Consider the following 16570-nt stretch of genomic DNA (forward strand, 5'->3'; position numbering starts at 1 on the left):
AAAAATAAATGGTGTTGAAAATTCAACTTGAATCTGTACTTAAGTCTTAAATTATAATAAAATATGCATATGCAAAACATTGTGACATGTAAATCCCAACCAGGACTACTTCTCTTTTTGAGGGTTTTGTTGCAACAAGTCTGACTTGTTGGTCTTGTCCGCCTGAGGATACATTGAGGTATAGTTCCGTGTGTTGCTGCTCAGTCAACATTAGACGTCAGCGCCCTCTGAATGGCTGAGAAGCACACAGCAGACAGTAATGAGGGAATCAGTGGATCTTCACTGGAAGTTAAGAATAATCCATCCAATTCACCCAGCAGAAATGACTCTCACAACAGGAAACTGTGGACCAGGTAAGACAGCAGAAAAACTAATTCTGCATTTATACTCTGCATGGTTCACTGTTAGTAATCTAAAGTCTGCCAACATGCTTAGGATTGGTTTGAAGAGAGGCATTAAAATCACAAAGCACATATATTCCTCTAATGCTGCAAAACTAACAACAGGAACAAAATAATTGGTTGTTTATTGAATAGAATTTTAAAACAACTAAATGGTGTAACTTCTTGGATATGTGATGAAATGTAACTTTAACTGATGAGATTTACAACAGAGCCTCAAATACTAGTTTCAGGTTTTAATGAGAGGTGTTAAGTCTAGTGTTACCAACCTCAGTAAAAATGACATCGTCCCCTATTTTAATGCAAACTATCAGATTTTTGAACTGATAGAGACAAACTTTGACCTGTTGTCCTGTGAAAATAAAAGATTTTTTTAAATCCATGGAAATGTATTGGTTTCCCATTGTGTGTGTCCAGCACACTTCTACTATTTATCTGTCACTGTAACTGGAGTCAAGATATTACACTTTACAGCCATAGATATGATTCTGTTGAAGAAAAATACAGCACGGTGAAGAAAAGAGAATGAATAACAGGATTTTTATAATCAATTATGTCAGCGAAAAAGGAGATTTAAGACCTTAGAAAGAATGACTATTTAGTTATATTTAATATTTATATTACACTTGGTTCTCACCTTGTGGGTTGGGGCCCAATAATGGGTCACGCTTCAACCTTAAGTGGGTTGTCGGTAAAAAGCAAAAAAACTAACATTTTGATCTTATTTTGAATTCTTGCAGATAAAATCACAAAGTGCTGTACAGAGTTGTGGTTACAAGTGCAACACAATAGAATAATAAAACAAGAGTGCATAAACATCATAAGAACATCAACATTAAAGGACAAATAAAAATAAAATCCAGTTAACTAAAAGCTTTACTATAAAGTGTAGTCTTCAGCAGTTTTTTAAAAGTGTCCACACAGTTGAGCTCCCTGAGAGACTGGTGCAGGTTATTCCAGAGTCTGGGAGCTACAGCCTGGAACGCCAGGTCTCCTCTGGTTTTAGATTTAGTTTTTGGGGTCTTTAGGAGACCCTGACCTGAAGACCGAAAGCATCGCCCTGATGAGTAGGGGCACAACAAGTCCGAGATATATTTAGGGGCCTGACCATGTAATGCTCGGAACGTGAGAACTAAAATTTACAATAGTCAATACGAGATGATATAAATGCGTGTATGACCAGTTCCAGATCTGATTTTGATAAAAGATGCCTCACTTTAGAGATATTTCTCAGGTGGTAAAAACAGTTTTTAGTCAATTGACGACAATGTCCCTCCAAAGACATGGACTGATCAAAAACAACCCCAAGGTTTCTGAGGCTGGTTTTAACAGATGAGCCCAGATCACCAAGAGTTTTTAATTAGAGGGATGTTTTTATCAGGAGCAATGATCAGAGTTTCTGTTTTGTTTGAATTTATCTGGAGATAATTTGATGACAACCAGTTTTTGATACAGAATATACAGTCTAAGAACTCTGATAAAAAGTGAAACTCAGAGTCATTAATGGTTAGCTGCTCAGCAACCATTTTCTCCATGATTTTAGACATGAAGGGAAGCTTAGATATTGGCCGGTAGTTTATAGGCACCCCGGATCAAGATTGGGTTTTTTAAGAATGGGGTTTATTATCACATGTTTAAAAAAGCTGGGGACTGAGCCACATAAAAGTGAGCGGTTTATCAATTTTACCACCCAAGGACCAACAACATCAAAAACGTTTAAAAGCAGAGAAGTAGGAACAATGTCTACAGTGCTTGATGAGGGTTTCATCTTTCCTACTAAAACTTGAACATCCTGTAGGCTGACAGGAGTGAAGGAGGACCATGAGCTCACAGGGGCTACTGTAGTGCACAAGCTAACCAAGGGAGGAGAAACAATTCTGGATACTGATTGTTGACTGTGATATTCTGATTTATCTCACCTATAAATTGCTCCGTATTTTCAGTTATGGGTAGATTTTTTTCCTTAGTTTGGCTCGTGTGTGCACAGTCACTTGTTACTTAAAGGTGATGGTAGTCGACAATCACTGTATTTGGCTGATTTATAATTTTTTGCTTTAATGGATAAAATAGATCAAATCGTTGTAATCCAACACACTAACGCACACACGATGCTGAGTGCCTTATGTTTTCACATGGTCCAGGTACCGTATATAACTTTGGTAACAATCTATTATGAGTCTTGAAATAGTGATGTGCAGTCCTGTTATAATGGAGAATCTGTAGCTACTTAATATGTGGAATTTTGAACTCTGCTTGAGTTCATGTGCAACATTTTTGCAAACCGAGATAGTCACTGAACACTCACTGTAGTGCTACTGTATTTGCCCTCAAGTCAGCGGTAATTAGTTTCTTTAATACTGAATAGTATTAAAGAGACTAATTACCTGGATAGTAAAAAACCTTTTATTTACACCAACATACAAGTTACGACAGTGAAGGACATTTAAACGTGCCTCTGCTTGTTTTGGTTTTAAACACTAATCCGTAGCAAATACAACAAAGCCTGATGGATGAAAATGGCTACACTAAACCTCAGTTTGTGAACTCATTGACATTTGGTTTGGTGAAGTGATGTATCATTCATCAGAAACATCTCATGCTTACAGATCCCAGGCTCGGAAATGGACCATCATGCTGTTTATCGCCTCGTGCTTCCTGTACTGTGCCCGGATGGCAATGCCTATCTGTGCAGTCAAAATGGCGGCTACCTTTCAATGGAGTAAAATAGATTCAGGAATAGTTCTGGGAGGATTCTTCTGGGGCTACTGCCTAACGCAGATACTGGGAGGATATGCCAGTGACAGGTAAGGAGTGTATGTAGTGAATTTTGCTCTGAAATTTGGAGGTATCTTATGTTTGTCTGGTTATAAAGTAAATGTGGCAGACATGTAGGAGGTACTATGTTTGAATTCACACTCTGTGTATTGATTGAGGTGAAAGTTGCTCCTCAGGTTTTGACTGTACTGGTTGGTTGTTTGTCAGAGTGGGAGGAGAGCGTGTCCTCTTCATCTCTGCTCTCTCATGGACTCTCATCACCATCGTGACGCCTCTCCTGGTCCATCTCGGCTCTCGCACTCTCGTTCTCATGACTATGGCCAGATTTCTGATGGGTCTGTTTCAGGGTAAGTGCTACTCAGGTCAAATATATTCAAGATTGTAATTTTAGTTATTAAGTGAAGTCAAATTTAATTATAAGTCTACTACAAAAATTTATTTTTATTATAGTATCAGGTTAGAAGCAGAGTGGGGGAATGGTTAGGGAAGTGGGCTTATAACCAAAGAGTTCGAACCCCACTGTGGGTCATCGCTATGGGCCCTTGAGCAATTCTCTTTACTTTAACCCAATTGTTCCTCAGGCAGAAGGAAAGAAGAAGATTGTATCAGGTTAAAAAGGATCAGTATTGCCCTGCCTCCAAACATTCCAAAGTCCCTCCCTCAGAGGAGCTAACAAGCTAACGTTAGCCCGACAGCAACATCACATGCTCTGGTAAAAGCATATTATTGCAACGCTTCTCTCTCTCAATGTGCACACACCTCAGCAGCAGCATCGGCAACAACACAGTGTCACTTACAGCAGCCCACACGGAGGCTGCTGCGCACACATGAACAACACACACATCACAGAGTTCTAGTGTAACAATTACAAATCAAACATAATGTAAATCAAGCAACAGTAATTACCTTTCAAGCAGAAAAGTCACTAAATCCATCTGGTGCTGCAGTCCTGGGAAAAAGATGGGGACTGTGAGCAACAGCTGTCACAGTCCATCAAACACAGTCCTGCATTCTGGCAGATTTAGGAACAATGAACTCGTCAGTTAAATCAATTGTGTTAATCTAACATCTAGCATTGACTTACTGTAATTATCATTATCATCATTATGGTGTTACCGATTGAAATGATTCAATTAAGAAGGAAATTGTTTATTTCGCATATTTAAAACAAAGAAAAGGGAAACATTTTAATATTCTGACAGGTGATAGAGCTGTATGAATGTAGCCAAACCTTTATATGATTCATAAAGCAACTATGGAGCAGCCATGGGGCATCAGGAAGCTTTGGTTCAGAGAAATTAATAATAATCACAAAAGTTGAATTAACATCTCCCCATTGTCGCTATTTGAAGTCCAACCCTCACTTTAATTGATGCAAACACTCCAAACTGATGAAGTAAATTCCTCCTAACTGGAATGGCTCAGACATGATGATGATGATGATGATGATGATGATGATGAGTGAAGACGGTTTAATGTCATGCAGGCGTCTTTTTCCCATCACTGGCCAGCTTGTGCTCCCAGCGAGTCACAGAGAATGAACGTGGCTTCATGATGAGCACCTTGCACAGCGGCGTCACACTTGGGTTTGTTCTGCACACACAGAAAAATGTATCAACATCAGTCCTGGTATAAAAGGCAAATTATCAATTGGATTATTTCACTGTTTTATACCTTTTCAGAACATTGTTAGCTGGGGCGATTGGATCCCTGTTGCTGGAGCGGTATGGATGGGAAAGCGTCTTCTATTGCACAGGGTTCCTGTCTTCACTGTGGACCATCGCTGCATGGCTGTTTCTCATAAAAGGTGACAGGATTAGCTTTATTCTATATAAAAAGAGATGGCAGTAACCATCATATAAAACCATATAAGTGCAGACCCAGGTCTATAAAAAAAGTATGATATTACACACTTGCTTGATTTTATTTCAAAGAAGCTGTTATATGACAGTATAGGATTCCTTGTCTTGCTGTGTTCAAGCACCGTTAAACAGACACTTTCACGGCTCACTACAAGTCAAACATTTGGCTTTGAAAGATGTCCGTGAACCCTTAAAACATCAACATTTCTACAATTTCACTTGACTCTATCAAATAATGATCTGTGAACTTTGAGCTAATGAACGTTTTGAATCCAGGGACTATTTACACATCAATGAATCACAATCTACAGCTATTTCTATACCTCTTAATGCCATAGGAATGATTTATTCTTTGGACGTTTCAAATTAAAAATGTAAGTAAAAATTGTAGTAAAAATCAACTTGAAAAGTAGGCCTACCTGTACTAGTCTTGTATATAACATAAAATGTGTTAATGTATAACCAATAATCAAAATAACTCCACATAATTTGATTTTTTTTTTTTTTAATGAAGTCCTTTTTTTGCATGAGGCAGCCATCGCACTCCCCAATGATATGCGTCATGTTCACTTTGAAAATGATATTTGTTATATTGGTGCATTGATCCCCATATACACTTTTGTAATGATACAGCATGAGCAATTGAAAAAAAAAAAAAAAGAATAGAAATATATCGTCATACTGCACATATATGGTGATGACACTACAGGTGGTACTTGAGAGAAAAACAGTGGAAAATGAACAAATGAAAGCATTAAAAATATGGGCTTTTGTTTTGTTTATTTTTAGTTAAAAATGATAATCATAATAATGATGATGGACATGACGGTATCTGAACAGTGATGACGGGAAATGATAAAAACTGTATAATTAAATCTATTCAGGAGGCACTAAAGACTATTTCATTCTTTTTATTTACAAAATGACTTTGTTTCTCAGATTCTTTATGAGATTCTTATTATTCATTCATTCCATCATTATGGTTTGTAGTGGTTTTTTCATAATATTCTGAGCAAAACAGTCAGACAAATGGATTACTGTACTTATTTTCAGAAATAGGAGAAATGGGGTACTTGAGCCTAAAAAGTTGGAGAAACAGTGCCCGATTATGGCTCAGGGACGCCTGGGTGTCCTCGGAGCCCAGTTTGAGAACCACAGTTCTACCTAATACCATCTCTACTATGTTTGTGTGGCCTTTGTGTTCACCAGGGGAAGTCGTCCTCACGCAGATGGAAACTGCGACACAATCCCAGTGGCATCTGTCACAAACACACTGGCTGAACCTGTTTAAGAAGCCATCTATCTGGTAACGTGTAGATATATAATCTCCTTTATTCATACATAATGATACGTTTAAGCAAAGCCGATGTCTCTGCCTCTCTCCCAGGGCCATGGTGTTCGCTCACCTGTGCATGTGTGGCACTGGTTACATTCTTTTGTCGTGGCTGCCAACATACTTCAAGGAAACGTTTCCTCATGCTACGGTAATTTCTAGTTACGACTGATCTATTACTTAATGCTTCACCCTTCAGATATTTGATCTAAACTCAACACCTTTACCTGTGTTTTATCAGGCATGGATTTATAACATTGTTCCTTGGTTGGTTGCTATTCCATCAGCTCTCATCGGAGGGATTTTCTCAGATTTCCTTATCAGTCGAGGTATCCTGAAACATGAAACAATTGGAGAAAAAAAAAATATGCTGTCTTTGACTTTACAACATTTTTGTTTTGTCCGCAGGGCACAGCGTAGCATTTGTGAGAAAGACAACTCAGGTAAGGGTGAGATAAATGGTTTGATTTAGCACTTCATAATATCCTTTGTTATGTAATAGTCTTTCTTTATAATAAATAGATTCAATTCATTTCGCCCATTAAAATTCTACACACAGTAGGCCATAATAAAGATGTCAATAAAGATTATTTTTAGGAAATGTTTGCAAAATTTATGAAAATCAAAAAAATTGTACCATAGTAACTAAGTAAGGATGTAAGGAATTGTAAAGATGTGCAAAAGTGCAACAACCTCTCATAATTAGGAGCTCTATGTACTGTATAGATGTTGTTTGGGTAGATACACTGTTGTCTTAGTGAGCTAGTGTAAAGCTCCTTTTAGAATTGTTGCCATTTGTTTTAAACATGAATGAACATGTGTGCACATTCCCCAAAGCTCTGTTGCACAAGGGTTCGGGTTCAGGCTTGTAAAAAAATGCACAAAAAACTGGTTCTGTTTTATTTGACATTACATTCTTGTGTGAGTACAAATGTTTAACTCATTGTATCAAATACGCTTGAATTGTGTGTGTGTGTGTGTGTGTGTGTGTGTGTTTTTTTAGTTACAGTTATTGCTAGGTTTTTGTGTGTTTTTTTTTTTGTTGTTTTTTTTACTTTTTTCATTCCTGCAATATATTTAAATATACTTCTTCTATTCTACCTCTTCCTCCTCAGTTTGTGGCCATGGGCGTATCAAGTGTGTTTATCATATATCTCACAGGAAATGTCACGTTTCCCACTGCTGTCACATTCGTCTCCATCTATGTGTGTTTGACCACATTTACCAGCAGGTGTGTTAAGTGATGTGTCATCATCCAGATCATTTATCTATACATTCATCCCTCATCCTACACGACTTTATCCACACCAGGATAACACATGCAGAGACAGGGACTGTTCGTCTTCACACAGGGAATAAAGCAGGACATGTTGCAGGGCAAACACACATTCCTATTGTAACTATGTCTCACCTTAGTTAACTAGTTAATTTGTAACATATTTGGTTAAATGTTAATGTATCACAGTACAGATGATCGTGTAAGCCGGCCTGCGTCATATTCCTAAAGGAAAATGATTAGCCAGTGCCACCCCCACGAGTGAGTACGAGGGACTACATACACTTCTTAGTATTTTACATTTACACTGTTGTTTGTTGTGCTTGTTAGTTTATTTATGTAATGTAAAATTATAATATTTATGTATAATATGTGATGCAACAATACAATAATTGCATCATTAAAGAGGGATAATGTTTTTTTCAGTTTTACATATCTTTACATATTCTCCATTAGTAAAGCTAAGTTCAGAATTTATATTGCATTCATCATCATCATAATAATAATAATAATAATAATAATAATAATAATAATAATAAAAATTGATTTTAAAATGATAAATAAATAGTACCACATTTTGATCATCATCAGAGTCATTGTACATTATAAAATAAAATAAAATAAAACATTTATCGAGGGCTGGGCAACAAATCGATTTAATTTGTAGATAAAAACGATTTTTATTTTGCAAATTCGAGTTACATTTTTTATTTTTAAAAAAATTATTATTATTTTTTTGTATCTATTTATTTTCTCACCACAGTTTTTTTCCATCCCCCTCTTTGTTTACATTTGTTTACCCTTTGAGTAGGCTGTATGTGTACCACAGGCATGTTTAGTTTTTTATTCACACTATGCTGAGATGCTATGGGAAGAGTTTATTTTTTGAACTGTAATGTTATAAAATATGTAGTTATCTGATTTCTTAATCAGAAAATAGCCCAGCCCTATCTGTACCTTTGGAATAATAATAATAGTAATTCTGTCATGGACACTGTTTGAGCTTCACATCTAAACCGTTCCACAGCCTCACCACATAAACAGAAATATTGGTTTGTCCAGGAGATTTTAAGGAATACAACATGTTGGAAGATAGATGTTTAAAATCCAGTCACTATACTATTATAAAAAGTGAGTTAATCACCTAAATGTCAATTGTTGCTGTGTTTCAGTGGTGTGTCTGTTAATGTCCAGGATCTGACTCCATCGTGTGCTGGAGCTCTTTATGGTGAGTCTGCAGCAGCTCCCACTAAGTAACTTACATTAGTCTGATCATTGCCACTTCTTCTGTTTTCTGTTATAGGTTTTATGAACATGATGGGTGCTTTTTCAGGTAAAAATCCAGTCTATTACTGTCATTCCTAAACTTATTTCAGTGCATTCATTTCAAACGTGAACCAAGGGAAGTTGCTGAGCGATGTTTGTGCTTCACAGGGCTGGTGTTTGTGTCCCTGTCAGGTTACCTGATTGAGGTCACACAGTCGTGGGCTGTGATTTTCTCCCTCATCACTTTTCTAAACACGTTGGGTCTCGTGGTGTTCCTCATCTTTGGAGATGCAATACGTGTCGACGTTGATGAACATACTCCAGTTCTAGCATGTTAAAAATAGAGTGTATTATTCAGGTCTCACCTCAAGATTTAGTCGCATTGCATGAACACAGTGAGTGTTTTTTTTTTTGTTTTTACGTCATTTCAATTCACTTTTTGTGTGTGGAGGAGCTGGTGAATGATTGGGAATTATATTTATATTGTATAATAGTATATTTTCTTTGTTAATGTTTGAAAAATGATAACTTTAAAATGAAGGAACCACTCACTGTAACTAAAAATGAACAACTTTGAACACAGGAAAAGTCAGTATAACCTCAGAGGAACTGACATTTTCAAAAAAGTAAAAGCTAGAACAAATTAAAAAAAAAGTCGATGTATTTCTGTACGAGGTGTTAATCTGTGGAATGACTTGGAAGATCAAATAAAACAATCTGGAACAGTCACAGCTTTCAAAAAGATGTATAAATCTACTATAATTAAAATATATATATAAGATCAGGATGAATAAAGTAGCAACTAATGAAAAGAATTTAATAGATCCGTAACGGATTAAATGAATTAAATGATGACACGATTTAAAAACTAAAAATAACAAAACAAAATGAAATTTATGTTAAAATAACTATTCTAAATACATGTGTAATTCTCTTCTGTTGGACACTTGAAATTGTTTATTATAAATCGTTGTGTTTTTGTCTCGTGGAAGTTTCTAAACAGGGTTAGGCATAATAAGTATTAACTTCAGCCTAAATTCTTTCGGTCACGCTGTACACAAAATTATGGGAATGTTTTGTTTAATGTTTAATGGAATGAAATGACCAAATAAAAACTACTACTACTACTACTACTTTGTACAGAGATGCTTGAGAGCAAAACATTTAAAAAATGAAAACTTAAGTGAAATGACTTCGGGCAAATATATTGTTAGTCAACGTATCAACAGGTTCAGGTTCAGCTGTGTTCACTTTGGCTTTGGTTTATTAAATCATTTTTGCATTTTTATTTACCTCTGGTATATATGCAACAAATTTAATATTGTACTATTGGCCTATTAATGCAAAACCTAACGTTTAGCTAAACTGGTAGAGGTGAGCTATAGGTAAACCAAAGCACATTACATAGATAAGAAACTGTACCTCTTCAGCACCGACATTTGACTTTGGGATTTCCAGAGGTTGAACATCTGTTGTGTAACAAACAGACTAATGATGCTACTTAATGAACTGTATAAATTCCTGCCCACCCTGGTGGTGTTGGCATTAGGAGAGGTGAGACTCTTTACAGCTGTAAATATGGTTGTGCATAACTGCACAGCCATATACTAATACTGCATCGACTAATTAGATTATTGTGCACAAATGTGAAACCTTTGCTGATGGAATTAATTTTAAAATGCCTTAATATTTGTATGTGTACGTTATGTTTGTATATGACAAAATGACTGCTTGATAAAGACAGTTTGAACCAAATCTGTGTTTTACTGTGAAATTCCACTATCAGCTGATAAAGTGTGTTCTTCAGTTACATGACGACAACTTACAGGTGAAGTGCAAGAAACATGTATGTGGACCTTTTTCTGAATGCACCATAGTTTGTTTGGTTTTTTTGTTTCTTATCCTAGTATACATTATGTTTTGCTAAGTTTTCAAGTATCCTACAACACAAAATGTAATTTCTTGTGTCCACTTATTATAAAGGGTACCTTTAGTGGAAACATACATTATATAATGTGAACATTTATTTTTTTAAATCTTTTTTTTTAATGTTTTCGTTTTTTTACTTTGATGATCCCAGACAGTTTTAAACTTGTTTCTTTTTAGGACAGTGTGTCTTTTTCTGCACAACATTTAACTCAGCTGTGCATTCAGATTAACCACTTGTTGCAATATTATCATACTTATAATAAAAGTATGTTTTTTAGCTTTGGTCTGATTTCTACGGAGGCGTAGAGCTGCCACAGGGGGAAATATATGTTGGATCACTAAATTGTACAAACAATATAATTATATTGTACAAACATGATATTATATTGTATGAACATGATTTTATATTGTGCTAACACTAATACTTATATTATGTTTGTACAATACAATTCTGTTTGTACCAAACAAGTATATTTACAATATAATATCATGTTTATACGTTTATATGATATAATATGTTTGTACATTATGATTATAAATAGAGTAAAATGCTTTTAGTGTAATATACGCAAGGTACAATGAAATTAAGAGACGACGCTTGTGGTGCAAGATACAGAGAAAATACGAAGAAAGATAGAAAAGTGTATTTACAAGAGGAGCCACGAAGATGATAAATAAACAAATAAATATGCAGTGGTATGGTATGGTTTTTATTTAGACAGCGACACTGCACAATTTAACATTGGCCATTGTTACAGTACAAAAACTGATTTTAAATGTAGATGAGCATATGACCATGGATTTAAACATTTCAACATCATCATTAACATACATTTAATAGCCTGACTTCTGTTTTGAGGTGTTTCAAAAAATGTTTCCCGTTTTTATGCCTTACCTCCGTATTTTGGAGTGTGAAACTTTTCCTCTCCCTTTTATGCCTTACTATATATAGCCTTACCTCTGTTTTGATGCGTTTGAAATTTTATCACCCTTTTTTTTTTTTGCATGTTTTCATACCTTACCTTTGTACCTTGCCTGCGTTTGAAATGTTTTCACCCTTTTTCATGCCTTACTATAACCTTACCTCCATTTTGAGGCGTTTTAAATTTTTTCATCCTTTTTCATGCCTTGCTATAGCCTTACCTCCGTTTTGAGGCGTTTTAATTTTTTTCACCCTTTCTTTTGCATGTTTTCATGCCTTACCTCCGTTTTGAGGCGTTTTATTTTTTTTGCCCTATTTTTTGCATGTTTTTATAACTTACCTTTGTACCTTACCTGTGTTTGAAATGTTTTCACCCTATTTCATGCCTTACTATCGCCTTGCCAACATTTTGAGACGTTTGAAATATTTTCGCACGTTTTCATGCCTTGCTATAGCCTTACCTTCAGTTTGAGGCATTTTAAATTTTGTCACCCTTTTTTATGCCTTACTATCGCCTTACCTCCATTTTGAGACGTTTGAAATTTTTTCACCCTTTTTCGTGCCTTGCTGTAGCCCTACCTTTGTTTTGAGGCCTTTGACATTTTCTCACCCTTTTTTGTGCCTTTCTATATAAAGCCTTAACTCCGTTTTTTTGGCGTTTGAAATGTTTTTTGCCCTTTCAAGCAGTAGGAGGTTGTTGTGGCCGAGTAGTTAAGGCGGTGGATTAGAAATCCACTGGGGTTTCCCCGCGCAGGTTCGAGTCCTGTCAACAACGATGAGTTCAAATTTGCTTGGTAACATCATTCAAGCACCCAGTAGTCTGGAGACTGTCACTTCACACAGGTTTATTGTGCTGAGAATTTTGTCAAAACAATTATCTTCAGTTTCTCTTTCTGACTGTTATTAACCAGTGCCTTACCTCAATATTTTGGATTTCAAAAAAGGTTTGCACGTTTTTGTAGCCTTCTGTTTTGAGGTGTTTCAAAAAATGTTTCCCATTTTTATGCATTACCTCAATATTTTGGAGTTTGAAATTTTTTCTCTCCCTTTTAAGCCTTGCTGTAGCCTTACCTCCGTTTTGATGCATTTGAAATTTTATCACCCTTTTTTTTTTGCATGTTTTCATACCTTACCTTTGTACCTTGCCTGCGTTTGAAATGTTTTCACCCTTTTTCATGCCTTGCAATAGCCTTACTTCCATTTTGAGGCGTTGTAAATTTTTTCACCCTTTTTCATGCCTTACTATAGCCTTACCTCCATTTTGAGGCGCTTTAAATTTTTTCACTCTTTTTCATGCCTTGCTGTAGCCTTACCATCATTTTGAGGCGTTTGACAACTTTTCGCACTTTTTCATGCCTTGCTATAGCCTTACTTCCATTTTGAGACGTTTGAAATTTTTTCGCGCGTTTTCATGCCTTGCTATAGCCTTACCTCCGTTTTGATGCGTTTTAATATTTTTCACCCTTTTTTTTACATGTTTTCATGCCTTACCTCCATTTTGAGGCGTTTTAATTTTTTTCACTCTTTTTCATGCCTTGCTGTAGCCTTACCATTATTGTGAGGCGTTAGACAACTTTTCGCACTTTTTCATGCCTTGCTTTAGCTTTACCCTTTTTTATGCCTTACTATAGCCTTCCCTCCATTTTGAGGCGTTTTAATTTTTTTCACTCTTTTTTTTTAATGGTTTCATGCCTTACCTCCATTTTGAGGCGTTTGAAATTTTTTTGCACGTTTTCATTCCTTACTATAGCCTTACCTCCATTTTGAGGCGCTTTAAATTTTTTCACTCTTTTTCATGCCTTGCTGTAGCCTTACCATCATTTTGAGGCGTTTGACAAATTTTCGCACTTTTTCATGCCTTGCTATAGCCTTACCTCCGTTTTGACGCGTTTTAATATTTTTCACCCTTTTTTTTTACATGTTTTCATGCCTTACCTCCATTTTGAGGCGTTTTAATTTTTTTCACCCTTTATCATGTCTTGCTATAGCCTTACCATCGTTTTGAGGCGTTTGACATTTCTTGCACGTTTTCATGCCTTACTATAGCCTTACCTCCATTTTGAGGCGTTGTATATTTTTTCACCCTTTTTCATGCCTTACTATAGCCTTACCTCCATTTTGAGGCGTTTTAAATTTTTTCACTCTTTTTCATGCCTTGCTATAGCCTTAATTCCATTTTGAGGCGTTTGAAATTTTTTCACCTTTTTTTATGTCTTACTATAGCCTTACCTCCGTTTTGAGGCGTTTGACATTTTTTGCACTTTTTCATGCCTTGCTTTAGCTTTACCCTTTTTTATGCCTTACTATAGCGTTCCCTCCATTTTGAGGCGTTTTAATTTTTTTCACTCTTTTTTTTTAATGGTTTCATGCCTTACCTCCATTTTGAGACGTTTGAAATTTTTTTCGCACGTTTTCATGCCTTACTATAGCCTTACCTCCATTTTGAGGCGTTGTAAATTTTTTCACCCTTTTTCATGCCTTACTATAGCCTTACTTCCATTTTGAGACGTTTGAAATTTTTTCACGCGTTTTCATGCCTTGCTATAGCCTTACCTCCGTTTTGACGCGTTTTAATATTTTTCACCCTTTTTTTTACATGTTTTCATGCCTTACCTCCATTTTGAGGCGTTTTAAATTTTTTCACCCTTTATCATGTCTTGCTATTGCCTTACCATCGTTTTGAGGCGTTTGACATTTTTTGCACGTTTTCATGCCTTACTATAGCCTTACCTCCATTTTTAGGCGTTTTAAATTTTTTCACCCTTTTTTATGCCTTACCTCCATTTTGAGGCGTTTTAAATTTTTTCACCCTTTTTCATGCCTTGCTTTAGCCTTACCATCATTTTGAGTCATCTGACTTTTTTTCGCACGTTTCATGCCTTGCTGTAGCTTTACCCTTTTTTATGTCTTACTATAGCCTTACCTCCATTTTGAGGGGTTTTATTTTTTTTCTCTCTTTTTTTGAATGTTTTCATGCCTTACTTCCACTTTGAGACGTTTGAAATTTTTTCGCACGTTTTCGTGCCTTGCTGTAGCCCTACTTTTGTTTCGAGGCCTTTGACATTTTCTCACCCTTTTTTGTGCCTTACTATATAAAGCCTTAACTCCGTTTTTTGGCGTTTGAAATGTTTTTCGCCCTTTCAAGCAGTAGGAGGTTGTTGTGGCGGTGGATTAGAGATCCACTGGGGTTTCCCCGCGCAGGTTCGAGTCCTATCAACAACGATGAGTTCAAATTTGCTTGGTGACATTGTTCAAGCACCCAGTAGTCTGGAGACTGTCACTTCACACAGGTTTATTGTGCTGAGAATTTTGTCCTGGAGTCAAAACAATTATCTTCAGTTTCTCTTTCTGACTGTTATTAACCAGTGCCTTACCTCAATATTTTGGTTTTCAAAAAAGGTTTGCACGTTTTTGTAGCCTTCTGTTTTGAGGTGTTTCAAAAAATGTTTCCCGTTTTTATGCATTACCTAAATATTTTGGAGTTTGAAATTTTTTCTCTCCCTTTTAAGTCTTGCTGTAGCCTTACCTCCGTTTTGATGCGTTTGAAATTTTTTTCGTACGTTTTCATGCCTTACTATAGCCTTACCTCCATTTTGAGGCGCTTTAAATTTTTTCACCCTTTTTCATGCCTTACTATAGCCTTACCTCCATTTTGAGGCGCTTTAAATTTTTTCACTCTTTTTCATGCCTTGCTGTAGCCTTACTTCCATTTTGAGACGTTTGAAATTTTTTTCGCACGTTTTCATGCCTTGCTATAGCCTTACCTCCGTTTTGACGCGTTTTAATATTTTTCACCCTTTTTTTTACATGTTTTCATGCCTTACCTCCATTTTGAGGCGTTTTAATTTTTTTCACCCTTTATCATGTCTTGCTATAGCCTTACCATCGTTTTGAGGCGTTTGACATTTTTTGCACGTTTTCATGCCTTACTATAGCCTTACCTCCATTTTGAGGCGTTGTAAAGTTTTTTCACCCTTTTTCATGCCTTACTAATAGCCTTACCTCCATTTTGAGGCGTTTTAAATTTTTTCACTCTTTTTCATGCCTTGCTGTAGCCTTACCATCATTTTGAGGCGTTTGACAACTTTTCGCACTTTTTCATGCCTTACTATAGCCTTACCTCCATTTTGAGACGTTTGAAATTTTTTTCGCACGTTTTCATGCCTTACTATAGCCTTACCTCCATTTTGAGGCGCTTTAAATTTTTTCACTCTTTTTCATGCCTTGCTGTAGCCTTACCATCATTTTGAGGCGTTTGACAACTTTTCGCATTTTTCATGCCTTGCTATAGCCTTACTTCCATTTTGAGACGTTTGAAATTTTTTCGCGCGTTTTCATGCCTTGCTATAGCCATACCTCCGTTTTGACGCGTTTTAATATTTTTCACCCTTTTTTTTTTACATGTTTTCATGCCTTACCTCCATTTTGAGGCGTTTTAAATTTTTTCACCCTTTATCATGTCTTACTATAGCCTTACCTCCGTTTTGACGCGTTTTAATATTTTTCACCCTTTTTTTTACATGTTTTCATGCCTTACCTCCATTTTGAGGCGTTTTAATTTTTTTCACCCTTTTTCATGTCTTGCTATAGCCTTACCATCGTTTTGAGGCGTTTGACATTTTTTGCACGTTTTCATGCCTTACTATAGCCTTACCTCCATTTTGAGGCGTTTGAAATTTTTTCACTATTTTTTATGCCTTATTATAGCCTTACCTCCATTTTGAGGCGCTTTAAATTTTTTCACTCTTTTTCATGCCTTGCTGTAGCCTTACCATCATTTTGAGGCGTTTGACAACTTTTCGCACT

At 36.1% G+C, this 16570-nt stretch overlaps 1 protein-coding gene and 1 non-coding gene across 2 annotated transcripts; both read left to right on the plus strand.

Annotated features, from left to right (window-relative positions):
* Positions 1-174: 174 nt before the first annotated feature.
* On the plus strand, positions 175-10590 carry LOC114467052 (solute carrier family 17 member 9-like). The gene is made up of 13 exons (XM_028453037.1): positions 175-353; positions 3008-3205; positions 3384-3523; positions 4663-4762; positions 4859-4983; positions 6248-6344; positions 6426-6522; positions 6613-6700; positions 6780-6814; positions 7487-7602; positions 8820-8875; positions 8951-8980; positions 9082-10590. Exons 1-13 carry the CDS (start codon positions 232-234, stop codon positions 9249-9251), a joined length of 1374 nt encoding a protein of 457 aa, XP_028308838.1. The 5' UTR covers positions 175-231; the 3' UTR covers positions 9252-10590.
* A 1867-nt stretch (positions 10591-12457) lies between these two features.
* On the plus strand, positions 12458-12539 carry trnas-aga (transfer RNA serine (anticodon AGA)). The gene has a single exon. It is a non-coding gene; the product is annotated as a tRNA-Ser (tRNA).
* Positions 12540-16570: the final 4031 nt, after the last annotated feature.

The sequence above is a fragment of the Gouania willdenowi genome, chromosome 7 (genome assembly GCF_900634775.1).
Source record: "Gouania willdenowi chromosome 7, fGouWil2.1, whole genome shotgun sequence".
Lineage (NCBI taxonomy): Eukaryota > Metazoa > Chordata > Actinopteri > Blenniiformes > Gobiesocidae > Gouania > Gouania willdenowi.